Below are 18,449 nucleotides of genomic sequence, written 5' to 3' on the forward strand. Positions count from 1 at the left end.
ATACATTGTTTTTGTTGGCATCAAAAATCCAGGCCATTCAGTAGTCTCTTAAGTTGTGCAGTGACATGCAATATATGTTTGAATTAATAAAATGGTAAAGAGATAATGAGATTCAGAAATTACTGATATGTACAGTTAAGTACAAACATTTCTCCCCACCATTCCTAGTTCAGCCCTAAATAGCAGAAACCTCCGTTTAACTAAATTGTATCCACATGGCTGACTCTCATTAGAACATTTGGAAGTAACACTGGCCTTGTACACAGCACCTATGATTGTCACCAAAGTCTACATAAAGAGAGAATATGACTATTAAAAACAGGTATATAAATATTCCCCTTTGTTTTGGAAGAAATTAAAAATATTGACAATTTTCTTTCAGATTTGTCAAAATATTGTCTTTTTCCACTTTTTTCCAAAACCAAAGATCTGGTGAAGATACCGTATTTTTCTGTGTACAGGGAGTGCAGAATTATTAGGCAAATGAGTATTTTGACCACATCATCCTCTTTATGCATGTTGTCTTACTCCAAGCTATATAGGCTCGAAAGCCTACTACCAATTAAGCATATTAGGTGATGTGCATCTCTGTAATGAGAAGGGGTGTGGTCTAATGACATCAACACCCTGTATCAGGTGTGCATAATTATTAGGCAACTTCCTTTCCTTTGGCAAAATGGGTCAAAAGAAGGACTTGACAGGCTCAGAAAAGTCAAAAATAGTGAGATATCTTGCAGAGGGATGCAGCACTCTTAAAATTGCAAAGCTTCTGAAGCGTGATCATCGAGCAATCAAGCGTTTCATTCAAAATAGTCAACAGGGTCGCAAGAAGCGTGTGGAGAAACCAAGGCGCAAAATAACTGCCCATGAACTGAGAAAAGTCAAGCGTGCAGCTGCCAAGATGCCACTTGCCACCAGTTTGGCCATATTTCAGAGCTGCAACATCACTGGAGTGCCCAAAAGCACAAGGTGTGCAATACTCAGAGACATGGCCAAGGTAAGAAAGGCTGAAAGACGACCACCACTGAACAAGACACACAAGCTGAAACGTCAAGACTGGGCCAAGAAATATCTCAAGACTGATTTTTCTAAGGTTTTATGGACTGATGAAATGAGAGTGAGTCTTGATGGGCCAGATGGATGGGCCTGTGGCTGGATTGGTAAAGGGCAGAGAGCTCCAGTCCGACTCAGACGCCAGCAAGGTGGAGGTGGAGTACTGGTTTGGGCTGGTATCATCAAAGATGAGCTTGTGGGGCCTTTTCGGGTTGAGGATGGAGTCAAGCTCAACTCCCAGTCCTACTGCCAGTTTCTGGAAGACACCTTCTTCAAGCAGTGGTACAGGAAGAAGTCTGCATCCTTCAAGAAAAACATGATTTTCATGCAGGACAATGCTCCATCACACGCGTCCAAGTACTCCACAGCGTGGCTGGCAAGAAAGGGTATAAAAGAAGGAAATCTAATGACATGGCCTCCTTGTTCACCTGATCTGAACCCCATTGAGAACCTGTGGTCCATCATCAAATGTGAGATTTACAAGGAGGGAAAACAGTACACCTCTCTGAACAGTGTCTGGGAGGCTGTGGTTGCTGCTGCACGCAATGTTGATGGTGAACAGATCAAAACACTGACAGAATCCATGGATGGCAGGCTTTTGAGTGTCCTTGCAAAGAAAGGTGGCTATATTGGTCACTGATTTGTTTTTGTTATGTTTTTGAATGTCAGAAATGTATATTTGTGAATGTTGAGATGTTATATTGGTTTCACTGGTAAAAATAAATAATTGAAATGGGTATATATTTGTTTTTTGTTAAGTTGCCTAATAATTATGCACAGTAATAGTCACCTGCACACACAGATATCCCCCTAAAATAGCTATAACTAAAAACAAACTAAAAACTACTTCCAAAAATATTCAGCTTTGATATTAATGAGTTTTTTGGGTTCATTGAGAACATGGTTGTTGTTCAATAATAAAATTAATCCTCAAAAATACAACTTGCCTAATAATTCTGCACTCCCTGTATAAGACGCTATTTTTTCCTGCAGTCACCCTGTTAAAAAATCAGGTGCGTCTTATACAAGTGCATCTTATACATGGAAAAATAATGGTAACCTCCGCAGCCCAGGGCATGCCTGTGTGGGTTCTTTACATGCCACTGTCATGCCGCCTGGTGCAGGTGTCAAGCCACTAATGAGAGGGGGCAAGATCATCGGCCAGCCGAACTTCCGGATTTGCCGGCTAATCTGATTGGCATGGAGAAGCTCGCATGCCAGAGCATCTTATACAAGGGTGCGTCTTATAGACAGAAAAATATAGTAATCATATATCCACTTAATTGCTCATCAAGTCTTATCATTCTTCCAGTGTTAAAAATTAGGTGGCAATTTCTAACAACCCTTTTCCAATGTGCCAAGAGATCTAAAGAGCCACAAGAAGTAACAAAGAGTTTTTGGCCTTTTGTTCAAACAAAATTTTTAAAAATGTTAAGTCATGGGCACTTTTTAAGACTTATCATTCAGCTTGCAAAGCAAACAGTTTTAAAAAATATTGTAAAAATCTTAAGCTACATTTTTAAAAAATCAACAAAGAGAAAAAGCCATCTATCCAAAATATTAAGCTTAAATGTTTTTAAATTAAAAGTTTAAATTTAAATTAAGAGTTTGAGGCAAAATGCTCCCTCTCCTTAGAATTCAGGTAAACAAACAGAAGAAAGTAAGACCTAATTAGAACATTATTTCATCTGGCAGTAAAATCTGAAAAAATCCAGTCCTTAAATGAGAGATATGAATAAAGCAACAGTGAAAGAGAAAATTGTCAAAGAAAACAAATGGCTTACTTATTTGGATAGTTTATAGCTTCTTATAAGAAACCACCTAGTTTTAATATCACCCTCTTCCTTTACCAACTATAACTTTTCCAAATTGCCTTTGCTTTTTCTAGTATTTTAACATTTGCTTTCTAGTACTTACTTTTCGCTTTTTGTGACAAACTTTTACGAGCAATACTTCCAGAGTTACAGAACTTTGTTCATTTTCTGAATTTTGCAATGGCTTATCTAAACAGTCAATATAGAAAGAGAAAGACTTAAAATCCTGAAAAGATTAGGAATTGAATTCTGCATGGCCAAAATATATTTACAGTAAGATATTGCTGGATGCTTTAGAAATGCCCACTTATCCCTAATAGGCGGCTTTCATGTCAGTAGGAATTGCCTAATTCAGGGGTAGGCAACCTTGGCTCTTTTATGACTCGTGGACTTCAACTCCCAGAACTCCTGAGCCAGCATGGTTGGCTCAGGAATTTTGGGAGTTGAAGTCTACGAGTCATAAAAGAGCCAAGGTTGCCTACCCCTGGCCTAACGTAACTACCATTTTTTCGCAGAGATTGCTCAAGACACATTGTTAAACAAAGCAGAATTAGGTAAACAGAAAAGCATTTGTCTAGTGATGTCCATTATCATACATTCTATATTTAAGCTTGACGAAAAAGCATTTTGTTTTTAATCACCTTAGTTGCAAAGCCAGATCTCAAATTCAAAAACATCTATTTATTACCCTTAAATAGAGTTGCAGTTGTTTTCCATCACTCAGAAATGATACAAAAGTTTATATTCTGAAATACTGAAACAAAGTCCTATGGGGTCTACAATAACCACCAACCAAATACAATTGAAACACAAAGGTCCAGGAGCTTTAGATTTAAGGGAATACCGTAGCACACTATTCTTCTTGAAGTTCAATTTTAATTCTTGGTACAGGTAACTTACCACAATAGAGCCTAAAATTTCCATTGCTAAACAAAACCTCTGCAAAGATCTGACCTGGAAAGTTAATACAACCCAGGTGGCCAGAAAGGCCCAACAGAGACTTCACTTTCTCAGGGTCTTGCGGAAAAACAGGGTAGAACAATGGCTTTTATCCACGGGCTGTTAGGCTTTTGAATGGGAAATAATTTCATAAACTTTATGCATAATTGGCTTGCGAGGCCGGTGCGTTGTGCAATTAGCTCACATAGTGTAATAAGATGGAGGGTTTGTGTCACTGTAAGTTGGGGGTGGGGGCACGAAGGGAGACTCAGCCAATCTCAATGTATACATGGTTGTACTTTGAGAATAAAGGTTGATTCAAAACAGTAAATGAGTTGTGCACCATTTTATAACCTTTTTTGCCACAGTTGTTAAATGAATCACTGCAGTTGGTTGTTAAGTGACTCATGTGTTTGTTAAATGAATTTCGCTTCCCCCACTGACTTTACTTGTTGGAAGCCAGCTGGGAAGGTTACAAATGGTGATCACATGACCTCAGGATGTGGCAACCATCATAAATACATGCCAGTTGTCAAGTGCTTGAATTTTGATCATGTGACCATGGGGATGCTGCAATAATCGTTAAGTGCAAAAACAGGTCATGTCACTTTTCTCGGTGCCATTGTAACTCCAAATGGTCACTAAATTGATGGTTGTAAGTCAAGGACTATAACAAATGTTTACTACTCCACACTAATATACAGAAATAAAATCATTAAGATTGCATTAACTTCAAGCTTTAAAGCCAATTAATTAGTCTGACAGACTGGATATAACAAATACTTTGCAGAACAATAGTATTGTATAAGTCAAGTTTTAAAAGTATTTTTATTGTCTTAATTTATTCCCTAACTCTGTAACAAATGACATTTGTCAACTGAGAGAACAGCATCACAAAGGGAAAAGAGAAAAACTACTTACCGTTTTTATGGAAGAAACCGGTAAAGGTGAGATGTAGATGAGCAGACAAGCTAAATTAGGAAAATAAAAATTTAACTGATTTGAAGTTGTAACATTCTTTTAAGTATGCAAACAAAGATTTTATCCACTAAAACACTGCATTTACAAATAACACAAGTACCACTATACAACTACTTATATGAAACACAGCAAGTGTTATAAGTAATCATTTTGGCTCCTTTGCTAAAATAACACACATATTATTCACTGGGCGTTTCAAGTAGTTGGGATTAGATGTACAGATACTTCTGAATGAGACTGCAATTTTCCTTTGGAATCTATAGTTTAATTCCTGTTTTAGGTATTCTTGGTTAGCTTCAGCTTCAGTTGACACTTCCTTACATTACACATACTGACCTAGCATTAGTCTTTAATTCCCTAATTGTCTGGATTAGTGTTATATTCCACATTAGAATGCTTAAATTAAGAATTTTTCATGCTTGAAAGTGCAAGTCATTTTACTAATTATGACCTGTATTTACTTCATATGTGTCAAACTTTAAGGCTGATCAATAGTATTCTGAGTCCAATTCAAAATGTTTGTTTTAATATTTAAAGGCCTCCACCAGACAAGACAAAACCTGGAAGATTCACTCACCAAGCTGGCAATATAACAATAGGATGGGGATGAATGAAGTTACAATGCAATATATCTGAGGTCATTAGTTGAGCAGGCTGCTCTAAACAAAATAAGCCAAAGTTTCTGACCCGCTTGATCCCTTCATTATCTGCCTAAATTGTTTAGTTCTTGAATAGTCAATTTGAAAGAACAATGTCATAAATTTATTTTGTTAAAGTATTTATAAACAATTTGAGTTATGTAAATCACCACTCAAGGTATCTCACAATGTTTTAAAATTCAGTTTTGTAGAGGTCATACAACAGTAAAGTCACTGAATAAGGATAGTATCCTAATCAAAACATTAGCTTCAACAGCCTGCTGAAATTAAATGACCCTTAACAAATAGCAACACCACTGGAGGGGAGTCAACTTCAAGGCATTCCATGAGATGGTACACTTTGTAAAAACAGGTAACGAGTTGGGCAGTAATTACATGAAAGTTATAATAGAAAAAAATGACTCAATTGCAACATATATTTCAGCGCTGGTAGAAGTTATTTTATTCTAGCATTACAATGACTATGTTGTATACTAATGAGAATGCACTCCAAAGAAATTTTAATAATGCAGAGTTTTAAGCTGGCTGCTAATTATATGATTTATTAGGCTTGCTTTGATTTCTTTCTAAAAGAAGTATGCTATAACACTTCCTAGATATGAAGCATTAATGACCGAAAGCCTTGTTTACAGAATTAGGATAAACTGGGAGAAAACACTGCCAGCATTTATGACACAACTATGAGGGTTTTTTTCTTACTATACTCATCAAAGCTTGTCCCTTTCACCAACATGCCAATGTTGGTGATCTCAGGATAAAACTACTGTCAAGAACCATTTTAACAAATCTGGTATATACCGTATATACTTGAGTATAAGCCGAATTTTTCAGCCCACTTTTTGGGCTGAAAAATTCCACTTCAGCTTATACTCCAGTCAACAAAAAAACTTACCGAGGATTTGTGCGCGGCCGAGGCTTTGGTGCTTCCGGGATCGCGCGCACCTCTCCCAAGCCACCGCCGTCCGAGACCTGCCGAAGTTTGGGGAGGTTTGGGCGCCTCCCCAAACCTCCCCAGGTCTCCGTTCCTCCGCACAGACCTGCCGACGTTTGGGGAGGTTTGGGTGCCTCCCCAAACCTCCCCAAACGTCGGCAGGTCTCCGTTCCTCCTGCCGACGTTTGGGGAGGTTTGGGCACCTCCCCAAACCTCCCCAGGTCTCCGTTCCTCCGCGCAGACCTGCCGACGTTTGGGGAGGTTTGGGCGCCTCCCCAAACCTCCCCAAACGTTGGCAGGTCTCCGTTCCTCCTGCCGACGTTTGGGGAGGTTTGGGCGCCTCCCCAAACCTCCCCAGGTCTCCGTTCCTCCGCGCAGACCTGCCGACGTTTGGGGAGGTTTGGGCGCCTCCCCAAACCTCCCCAGGTCTCCGTTCCTCCTGCCGACGTTTGGGGAGGTTTGGGCGCCTCCCCAAACCTCCCCAGGTCTCCGTTCCTCCGCGCAGACCTGCCGACGTTTGGGGAGGTTTGGGCGCCTCCCCAAACCTCCCCAGGTCTCCGTTCCTCCTGCCGACGTTTGGGGAGGTTTGGGCGCCTCCCCAAACCTCCCCAGGTCTCCGTTCCTCCGCACAGACCTGCCGACGTTTGGGGAGGTTAGGGTGCCTCCCCAAACCTCCCCAAACGTCGGCAGGTCTCCGTTCCTCCTGCCGACGTTTGGGGAGGTTTGGGCACCTCCCCAAACCTCCCCAGGTCTCCGTTCCTCCGCGCAGACCTGCCGACGTTTGGGCGCCTCCCCAAACGTCGGCAGGTCTCCGTTCCTCCTGCCGACGTTTGGGGAGGTTTGGGCGCCTCCCCAAACCTCCCCAGGTCTCCGTTCCTCCTGCCGACGTTTGGGGAGGTTTGGGCGCCTCCCCAAACCTCCCCAAACGTCGGCAGGTCTGCGCGGAGGAACGGAGACCTGGGGAGGTTTGGGGAGGTGCCCAAACCTCCCCAAACGTCGGCAGGAGGAACGGAGACCTGCCGACGTTTGGGGAGGTTTGGGGAGGCGCCCAAACCTCCCCAAACGTCGGCAGGAGAAACGGAGACCTGGGGAGGTTTGGGGAGGCGCCCAAACCTCCCCAAACGTCGGCAGGTCTGCGCGGAGGAACGGAGACCTGGGGAGGTGCCCAAACCTCCCCAAACGTCGGCAGGAGGAACGGAGACCTGCCGACGTTTGGGGAGGTTTGGGGAGGCGCCCAAACCTCCCCAAACGTCGGCAGGTCTGCGCGGAGGAACGGAGACCTGGGGAGGTTTGGGGAGGCGCCCAAACCTCCCCAAACGTCGGCAGGAGGAACGGAGACCTGGGGAGGTTTGGGGAGGCGCCCAAACCTCCCCAAACGTCGGCAGGTCTGCGCGGAGGAACGGAGACCTGGGGAGGTTTGGGGAGGCGCCCAAACCTCCCCAAACGTCGGCAGGAGGAACGGAGACCTGGGGAGGTTTGGGGAGGCGCCCAAACCTCCCCAAACGTCAGCAGGAGGAACGGAGACCTGCCGACGTTTGGGGAGGTTTGGGGAGGCGCCCAAACCTCCCCAAACGTCGGCAGGAGGAACGGAGACCTGGGGAGGTTTGGGGAGGCGCCCAAACCTCCCCAAACGTCGGCAGGTCTGCGCGGAGGAATGGAGACCTGGGGAGGTTTGGGGAGGTGCCCAAACCTCCCCAAACGTCGGCAGGAGGAACGGAGACCTGCCGACGTTTGGGGAGGTTTGGGGAGGCGCCCAAACCTCCCCAAACGTCGGCAGGTCTGCGCGGAGGAACGGAGACCTGGGGAGGTTTGGGGAGGCGCCCAAACCTCCCCAAACGTCGGCAGGAGGAACGGAGACCTGGGGAGGTTTGGGGAGGCGCCCAAACCTCCCCAAACGTCGGCAGGAGGAACGGAGACCTGGGGAGGTTTGGGGAGGCGCCCAAACCTCCCCAAACGTCGGCAGGTCTGCGCGGAGGAACGGAGACCTGGGGAGGTTTGGGGAGGTGCCCAAACCTCCCCAAACGTCGGCAGGAGGAACGGAGACCTGCCGACGTTTGGGGAGGTTTGGGGAGGCGCCCAAACCTCCCCAAACGTCGGCAGGTCTGCGCGGAGGAACGGAGACCTGCCGACGTTTGGGGAGGTTTGGGGAGGTGCGCGCGCACCTCCCCAAACCTCCCCAAACTTCGGCAGGTCTCCGGACGGCGGCGGCTTGGGAGAGGTGCGCGCGATCCTGGAAGCACCGAAGCCTCGGCCGCGTGCAAGTCCTCGGTAAGCTCCGGGCGGTCACTTGCTTCGCGTCTCCTGAGGGAAGGGGGGGCGACTGGAGCGGGCGTGTTTCCTCGCCTGCTGGGCGCCGCGATTTGCCCGGGGAACGCGCGGGCCCCGAATGGCAGCGTGGAGCGAGGAAGCGGACAGCCAGGGCTTCCCCGAGAGCCGCGGCCACACAGGGTATTCCTGTGTATTCAGGCTTGCAAAATGGCGGATCGAGCCTCTGCTGGCGGCAGAGGCTTGCAGAGCGCGGATCCAGCCTCCGCCAGCGGCGGAGGCTTGCAGAGCGCGGATCCAGCCTCCGCCGGTGGCGGAGGCTTGCAGAACGGCGGATCGGCTTATACTCGAGTCAACAACTTTTCCCAGTTTTTGGGGGTGAAATTGGGGGTCTCGGCTTATACTCAAGTATATACGGTATCTTGTTCAATGAAATTTAATCACCGGCATCTAAACTTACAAATTTAATAAATTTAACATCCCAGTATTTTAAATATTTTAAAGTACATGTTTATATTTTAAAAACAATCTGTAATTTCCTATCAAGAAAAATGATTGAAAATTTTATTTCAGAAGGACAAATAGGAAACTAACATCAGTTCCTAAAAACAAACTCATCAAGAAAAGCCACTAACTTAAGATCCTAAGTTATTTAAGCAATCCCTCACTTGAAGGATTTTTTTATATTATTTTTTAATGTGTATGTTATGAGCCTATGTCATCCAAGAAAATTGAATTGGCAGCGGATTCACAGAAAATAAAATTGAGTATTTCATTAGAATCCTAATTTACAGTCCTAGGAAAAGATGTATTTGGCTTGAGAAATTAAAGACGTCTGTGTTTCCATTTCTGCATATAATGGAGCATCTTTTTGTCTTAGAATTCAAAACACTGTAATGCTGAACTTCAATGCAATCTAATCTGCATAGAAGCAAAGTGTGATAACATATTCTGTGCATAAAAGTACATGGCTCGTTCCCACAAAGTGCTTTACTCCCTAGAAAGGCACTCTTGGGAAATAAATTTTCCAGAATAGAAGCCATTTTCATCATTATCATAGATATGCACATCCCTGATGTCCTACCCTTCATTTGCCACATTCTTTCATTACATAAAGAAATGCTAAGTTCTTTTGAATTGAATTCCAATTTCTAAAACAATTCAATAAAGGCTAATAAAAATGTATTACAACAGGTAGTGTTTGTTTCACTTCTTCAATAACCATTTTCCTGCAAGGTAAAATGGGGAAGCTGGCAGGAAGTCAGAGGTTGTAGTTACATTGAGGTCCTTGCTTAACAATGGCAACTGCAGCTGCTGGAACTGCCCTAGCTAAGCTGCACAGTCACATGATTATTATTTTTTTGACTTATGACAATATTACTGACTTCTCAATCCCAATTAGCATCATTAAGCAAGAACTACCTTTATCATTTTTTTTCTAAAAAAGCTGAGAAGCTTAAGCTAAAACATGTACAAAGACATTATTGAAGGAAATAAAATTCCTTAAAAGGAACAGCAAACATCATAGGAGTATACACCTATCAATCTCAATCACTAACATGTATTGCCTTCTTAAAAACATAATTCATGCTGTGCCAAAAACCCAGAGAGAAGTCAGACCAATTTCTGAAAGATAAATAGGGCACTCAGCAGATTCCTTCTCCAGTTCCAATCAACTGAATTTCTAATTATATAAGAGTTTTTTCAAATACTGTATTATTTCAGCAGGATCACATCCAAAACCTTTTTGAAATATGGTAGTCCAAAACTATGTTAAAGTACTGAGGGTAATAAAGTAGCACTTTGAACTGGCTCCAGAAGTCAAGCGACAGCTAATATAGCTATTTCAGTATGATATAATATGCTGAACATTTATTTATCTGCAAAGTCACAATATTTTTGAACATGGTTTAAAGGCAGCCAAAAAGAGAGCACTCTTTTTGGCTGCCTTTAAACTATGTTCAAAAATTTGCAGTATAATCTACGTAACGCTGATCCCAATCCACACAGTGCAGAGTAAGTGGAAATTGGACTACATAATGGAAATCAAGGAAATTTCAAAAAAAAAAATCAATTGGTGGATCCAGTCTATATACTACCCAAAAATAAATGTCTACAAAAGTCTCCTTCCGCAGATGCAACTTTATTATATATCATTTAGTGTTAACTGAGACAACACACTATCAAAGTACAAAACACACACATCTCTTTAACAGAATTAATTTATGGATATTTTATTATGGGAGAAGCAGATGTAAATTATCTTAATCTACATCACATTTCACTTCTATTTCTGCATAAATTTTATTGACACTTTTTTAATCTATCATGTATTCATCGCAGTTGAAACATTGCTAGTGAAACACATTGGTTGATAAAACAAATGTTACCTTTGCAAGTCGTGTTCTCCCTTTGTTTTCTCTACTTTCGTCAGCATCCCGTCTACTCTGAAAGTTTTCCTGCAATAAAAGTTGGCTTTTGAAATTGCACTGATTTCCATTATGTAGTACAATTTTGTTGCATAAAAAAATTCTTCTAAAAAATACCATCCTTCAGGAACCAAGCCCCAGGCATTTTTTTTAAAATCATACTGAATGTATGAGGAGCATCCCAACAATTACTATTAATTTAGATTTTTTATCACTAAGTTATCTACCAATCCTCCCCATTTTGGATATAATCAACCCCACCCCACCCAAATTTTGAAGTAGCTATACCAGTAACTGCAAGTAGCTATATTTCCTTAAGTAAGGAACATACGCTATTAATCTTAGCATTAATTACCACATAAAAATTCCTGGAAACCATGCTACATTATTTGGTAGACTGATGCTAATGTTGAGCCACCAAAAACTGAGAAACATTGGCTCATCTATAAAATAAAGAACCAACATAGGAAGCAATGCTGTAACTTCCTTTCAGGTTTTACTATTTCTATTATATTTGTTCTATAAATGATATAATCAAGCTGAGTTTGAAAACCGATAGAAGAGTATATTTGACTTTGAAAACATCCGCACAAAACAATAATACCGAAAAGGAGTACAGAATGCTCCAAACAGCCTTCTTATATCCAAGAAATCCCCAGCTACGAAGCTACAAAGAAGATGAAACATTCTGCATCTTCTTTACCAAAATGATGACATTAAATCAAGGATCTTTCATCCTTCTAAAATATTTTTCATTATCATGCACAGGATATTTTCTTTTTTTTATGTTCTGGGTAGGAAGAGTTTGATTTAGAAATGCTAGAATTGGGTAGTGGTTCCTTTGACAATCCCTTCAAGCAACTGCCCTGCGTAGTCTGAAAACTAGCAATATAGCCTTGCCTCTGAACTGCAGAGATCCATTGAGAAATCTATTCAAGAACATGATTAGCTTTTGGGAATCCTAGCGTGGGGAGAGCTTTCAGCTTTCTACAGTATATATAAACAATCCTTTTTATCAGTAGCCAAACTTAGCTACCAAGCTTAGTTACCTTAGTTAGCTTTGTAGTCGAAAGGCGGGAGACTGCCTGAATCAGACTACTTACAAGTTATGGTATCTAATCTATGTCCTGATCAATGTCTGGGAATTAGTTTTACTTTGATCACACTGTATCTATTTAAAGGCCTCTTATAGGCTAGCTAAAAGTAAAATAAATTGGACAGAGGATTTTCAGTGTCTAGTTTATTAGTACAATTGTTCACATTCATGTTGATCAATACCACACATTTTACAGCTGATCTTGAGCAACACTAGTTATGTTTTTTTCCCCTACAAGTATATATAAATATTTAAAAAGATGAAATTTATACTATCTGAAGAGAATCCGGAGTAAATGTGTACAATCTAACAATGAGTGTACAGTTTTGTGGCAGCAAATATCCAGATATATTTCTTCTTTTTGCACATTAAGTTACAGTGGAATATTTGTATTTGAGAATGGTTAAGATTTTGATAGTAATAAAACTGTTGGAAACATCTTATTCAATTTTGTTCATATCAAAAATCAACCGACTTGGAAAAAAACAGCAAACCTGCTGTTATTTGGATCAGAGGTAGGTCTAGAATATACTGCTTTGCAATAGATGTAGCATCTTTTTAAAAGTAGGCTTTTGGTTTATGTGATGCAATTTTGCCTCCCATACTATTAATAACTAGAACAAATTCCTGGAAGAGATAATTCTAACAGCTGGATAGGCACAATTATCTGAATACCTGAATCTATTTCAAGTACCATTCTTTGATCCCAGGGCAATAGCAGAAGGCTAAACTAATGCTTGAGAATAACTGAAAATAAATTAAGGTATATATTTCATATAAAGAATTTTGGCCACAGAATCTGGAAATAATTTATTCTGCATGAAAATGTATTTCAGCTAAACATTTACAGCCTGGAAATGGGCTCTAGATCAGGGGTGTCAAACTCACATTTCATTGAGGGCCGCATCAGCATTGCGGTTGCCCTCAAGGGGCCGGGTGGGTATGGCCAGGGTACGTATGGCCTACTGGGTGGGCATGGCCAGCTCTACATTGTTCGCATCAAGGGTGCCTATGGGGGCCTGGGCAGGAGTGGGACAGATCTGAGGGTCTCTGGGCCAGGGCCAAGGCAGTGGGGGCCGTTCCCTCACTGTTTCCAGGATGGCTTCACGGGCCGCATGAAACCACTTTGCGGCCCGTGAAGCCATCTTGTGTTTGACATGTCTGCTCTAGATCAAGCACTTGGGAAATAACAGGATTCTTTCACATATATAATGATAAGCAGGCCATGGCAGGAGACATATATTCTGGTCATGATCAGGTTAGGTCACTATAATAGGCTATTGTGCGAGCACTCCAATTATGTTCCAGCAGAAGCCAAGAGACCATCACATTTTTTATCTGCTCTACTTGCTAATTTCTAGGTTGAAAGGTGCAGACTTGAATCCTAACATGGAGAAGCAAAAAGCACTGAAATCTTATAAAAACCCATTCCATGAGTCAAGGCCTTCCATTTCACTGCTATTTAACGTATGTTGAATTGCTCTTCTAACCATAGTGTTCAAAATGTATACTTCCCTATAGGAATATATAGGGAAAATTCATTTCCAATCTGTCACTTATAAAGGAAGTTTTATTTCAGTGAGGGTTCTTCTAATTTTATTTTAACTTTATTTACCACTTTGTATTAATTCATTAATCATGAAGCATCTTCTTACATTTACTTGAAAGAATAAAAATAATTTACAGGACAAAAAATCATTTATGAATATTTTTTTTAAAGAACATGGCTAGTTAAACCAATCATTTTCAATACATTTATTGCATTATTTTGTGTTATATCTCCCATAACTATTTAAAAACACTTTTAAAGAGTATGTCAATAAATAACTTTCAAAAATTCAGCAGACTATATACAGTAATATCATTTTTTCTGGTTTATGAAACATTTTATTGGGACTTATGGACAATGAATTAGAAAAGACTTATGGTAGACTGATTTTGTATATCGTAACTGCAGCAAGATTATATTATTATATGAACAACAATGGAAAAATCCTCACAGTGGAGAAACAGATTGTGAAAATATCAGAATTTGCAGAAATCGCAAAACTGATCTGAAAAACTTTTGAAAGATTGGAACCTTATATGGACTTTTGCTGAAAGAAGAAATGAAATGATGATTCGTGGATTTGAAGATTAAAGCAGACTTGGATAAAATGAGTTGAAGGGATTTGTATATCATCTTAAAGGGTGGGAAACAGTAGTGTAACTTTCTCTTGAAAAGAAGTTCAGAAGTCATTTATATATTCCTTATTTTCTTTTATTCCTGTTTTTATGTTTTCATTTGTTTTATATTCTATTAAAAATAATGTAAATAAAAAGTTTTTTTCTAATTTATAATAGCTTCACTATCTAGCATCTTTGATTGCTTGTAGGTCAAATAATTACTTAAAATATCTTTTAAACCAGAGTAGATAACCTTTGATTGAAATAACTTATGATTCTACTAACAAATACTTTCAGTATAGAATACACCACACAATAGATATATTAATCATGATACACTTTTAAAGCAGAGCGAAGTAATTGTGTTATATGCAGTACAAGCTGGATACAGACTTTACATATATATCAATATTCATTAGTCATGCTTTTTAAAATACTTTCAAAACTGATAATTAATCTATACATCATACTGCACACATTGAAAAGCAAATAAATTATGACAATAAAATAAATGGATTCAGTCTCAATATGGAGAAAAATATTCCAAGAAATTAGTTTCTAAGTATGAAAACAAAGATTCAGAAGAAAAAATAAAGTCACACATATTTCTTCAACAGCAGTAGTCACTAACAAAGTTTCAGGTACATTGAATATTAGAAATTAATCCAAAAAATAGCTCAGGATTAATCATAGTTAAAATTTCATCTACTACCTTGCACCAGCAGCCATTAAGTCATTGTTCAGTCACAACAGTGTGAAAGTATTAATTTTAAATTACCAGAAATAGTTTTAATCACTGACATCTGTTTATTACATGTTAGAAGAATTCAGTGTATTTTCCTTACTAAATATATCCCATTACTTCAGACTGTGTCCTCTTACATTATAATCCCTGTATGTTTTTCATCATTGCCTAACATGCTACCTACCATATGTATTTAAAGGGCACTGCATCATTAATGTCATGTAACAAAATATCTATAGCTTATTACTAATACTATATTGCAAAGAATCAAAAGAAAATTTAAATCCACTAAAATAAATTAAACCCACTAAAATTCAAAGTTTCAGAAATGCTTACTTTAAAATAGCCAGATAAACCTTACAATGTTTAAAAATCAGCCACAATAAACAGAAAATTAGTGTTATAAATATGCAAAAAAATAAATGCGCATTTTTTGGTTATTTAGCAAGAGGTTGGAATTACCTGCCTTGGTTACTGAAATTATATTAATTTATAAATAAATCACCGAGACAAATTTCCCAAAACTATCACATAAAATATGGCACATCAAACAAGCAAATGTCAAGCTTCCTCTGGATAAATGCGTGTATCAACTTCATCTCATTATGTAGATCAGAAAAGTTTTAGCTTCAGCTTCAAAGACAGTTATTGACAAGATACATGGACATATATTTATATAACTATTTTGTCACTTATTGGAAAACAAAGCCTGTTTTAATTACAGCTTGAGTTACCTTTTAATATTTGTTCGGCAATTTCTGTGGGACATATAAGTGAGAGTTCTATGCAAGAATATTGGCTGCAACAGAAAACAGGGAAAAAAATCAATCCACTGCTCACATGAGAGAATCTACGAAGTTAAAGACAAAGATGAATAGTTACTCACAGCTATAAGATTGCGGGTACGCAGAAATCTATATATTTGGGTTGGTTCTGTGAGGGAAAAATTGAAATATTCTTTACATAAAGCTGCTAATCTGAGACCTCACTAGCTTTTGTACAAGCACTACAAAGTCATACATAAAACATTCTCACTCATATCAAACCTGTGTTAATATATATTTCAAATATGAGATGAATAGGTGTTTTCAAATGATGACCTAATAAATATCAGTATCACTTTGTTGCAGGGATCAAAAGAAAGTCTGTGGAGATTCTCAATCATCTTCTAGATCATGTTTGTCCCAAAGGTGTTTTTTTTTTCTTTCCAAAAGGTAACTGGATTTTTTTGGTTTTTTTCTAAAGAAGTTTCACTTCACATCCAAGAAGCTTCTTCAATGCTAAGTTCTGGGATGAGAAGTGGAACATTTTTAAAAAACACACACCAAGAAAAACCAGTTGCCTTTTGGAAAAAACAACTTTGGGACAGTTCACAGAAAGTACCACAGTTGGTAAATATCCTACTGTACAGCAGACAATCAGGGACCCTAACATATACCAGAAACATTTATATGGAAATGCAGTGTACACAACCTTGTATATTGGAACCTGTGGTACAGCAACAGCTAGAGGAGCCAAGTAATGAGCATAAGGAAGAAAACAAAAAAATATCTGACAATTTCAGTATTTTAAACTTTTCAAAATGCTAGCTGGGTTTATAGATCACATTACGCATCATAGCCTAGTTTGCACGAATACCTAATGCATTATTTACAAACTAATCAAAGCTGTTAATTGTTCTATTAGATTAAATAGTCGGAATTGTTTAGGTCTAAAAACCAGTCAACTAAAAACCAATCTTTCCATATTTTAGCTACAATATGTCAATGTTATATAAGGTATCATACACTGGATACTCATCCATCTATTTAACATGCTACAATACGCTTTTAACAAGTTACTCTTTTTTTTGTTTAGCTCAGGAGTGTGCATCAACCTCTGTAATCCACTTCTCGTGCACTAGTGGTCTATACCTTAATTAGAGCACCTTAAAAGCCGAACTGTTAAGGCTGTATTTTCGGAACACGGAGCACATTAAACCGATTAGTGTATAAAGACAGCTATATTTCGATTTGTTAAGGAATTCTCGAGGGTAGGAAGATGATACCGGAAACAACACAGTGTCGCTTTACAACACTCCATCCCCATCCCTGCGAGAGAAAGAGCGACCCCAAACGCAACTCTACCCCGCGGTGCGCAATCCCACGGCTCCCCGAAAGCTCCCGAAGTGGGCGTGCGTGCCGCTGGCTCATTAACGAAATTATTAGCAAGGCGTGAGTTTCCCTAAAGAGACCGCCCGGACTGACAAGCCAGAGACGGAAGCGGCAAGCAGGTTTTCCTTTCCAGCCTCCGCCCAAAGCTCTACGGCAGGGGTCTTCAAACTTGGCCCTTTTATGACTTGTGGACTTCAACTCCCAGAATTCCTCAGCCAGCAAAGCTGGCTGAGGAATTCTGGGAGTTGAAGTCCACAAGTCATAAAAGGGCCAAGTTTGAAGACCCCTGCTCTACGGAGATTCTCAAAAGGTTCAGGTGGCGGGTGGTCCCCAAGGCGCTTTTCCTTCCCAAAAAAGAAAAGAAAAGAGGGCAATTGCCTGTCTTGGAAAAGCACCTCGGGGACTTTCCGCCCAAAGGATCGCAGGAAGAAGCCCCGCGCCGGGTCCCAAGAGCGCTTTGCCCCGCTACCGCGGCGCGACTCGGAGCGGAGGGGGGAGCGGCTGCCGTGGCCCTTCATCCCCTCCCACCACCACCACCAGAGCCCACGCTCACTCTCGAAGGCCTGAAGGAAGAGCTCGTGGTCAGCCTGGATCTGCTCCATCTTCGGTTTTTTCACCGGGGGCAGGGCCGCCGCGGAACCGGCCGCCGCGGAAGATGCCGACGAACCCCCGCCGCCGGAATAACTGCCGCCGCCGCCTCCTCCTCCTCCTCCGCCGCCGCCGCCGCCTCCTCCTCCTCCAACAGCACCGCCGGATTTGCCGCCTGGCGCAGCGGCTGAGGTGAAGCCGCCGAACCCCCCAGCGGCGCCTCCGCCCGTGGCGGTGGCAGCAGCGGCGCCTCCCCCTCCGCTCGGAGCACCTGAGCTGGGCCCCGCGTTACCGCCGCCGCCGCCGCCGTGCTTTTGAGGAGCCATGAGGCCTTTCCTCCGGGGCGGGAGTTGGGCGTCAGGTGCAGACCGGCCGTAGGAAGGGAAAGGGCGCGGGAGCGCTCGCAAGGTGAGGCGAGGAGGAAGTGGGAGCGCTTCAACTCTTCGGAGTGGCCCCGCTCGGGTCTCCTCAAGCGCCCTCTCTGCCCAGCCAAACCCGACGGCGCCGCCACCGCCGCTCCCGCCCCCTCCGCCGCCTTCCTACTGGCTCCCGCGATGGCGCCGTACCGCTTTATTGGCCGACGGAGAGCCCGCCCAGCCATGACGGCAGAATGATTCTGCGAGAGTTTGG

At 41.4% G+C, this 18,449-nt stretch overlaps 1 protein-coding gene across 2 annotated transcripts in view; it reads right to left on the reverse strand.

Moving 5' to 3' along the window:
* SUZ12 (SUZ12 polycomb repressive complex 2 subunit) overlaps nt 1–18,249 on the reverse strand; it is a 34,431-nt gene extending 16,182 nt beyond the window's left edge. The window contains exons 1-6 of one of the 2 annotated variants that reach the window (XM_081320905.1): nt 17,785–18,249; nt 15,965–16,011; nt 15,813–15,877; nt 11,033–11,101; nt 4,728–4,777; nt 2,971–3,056 (exon numbers count right to left, since the gene is read on the reverse strand). In XM_081320905.1, the coding sequence (XP_081177031.1) occupies nt 2,971–3,056; nt 4,728–4,777; nt 11,033–11,101; nt 15,813–15,877; nt 15,965–16,011; nt 17,785–18,145 (678 nt within the window). In that variant the 5' untranslated portion in view covers nt 18,146–18,249. The remainder of the gene's footprint in view (nt 1–2,970; nt 3,057–4,727; nt 4,778–11,032; nt 11,102–15,812; nt 15,878–15,964; nt 16,012–17,784) is intronic. The other variant, XM_081320904.1, reaches the window with a different exon arrangement.
* Nucleotides 18,250–18,449: the final 200 nt, after the last annotated feature.

The sequence above is a fragment of the Vipera berus genome (assembly GCF_964194415.1).
Source record: "Vipera berus genome assembly, chromosome: 2".
In the NCBI taxonomy this organism is placed as follows: domain Eukaryota; kingdom Metazoa; phylum Chordata; class Lepidosauria; order Squamata; family Viperidae; genus Vipera; species Vipera berus.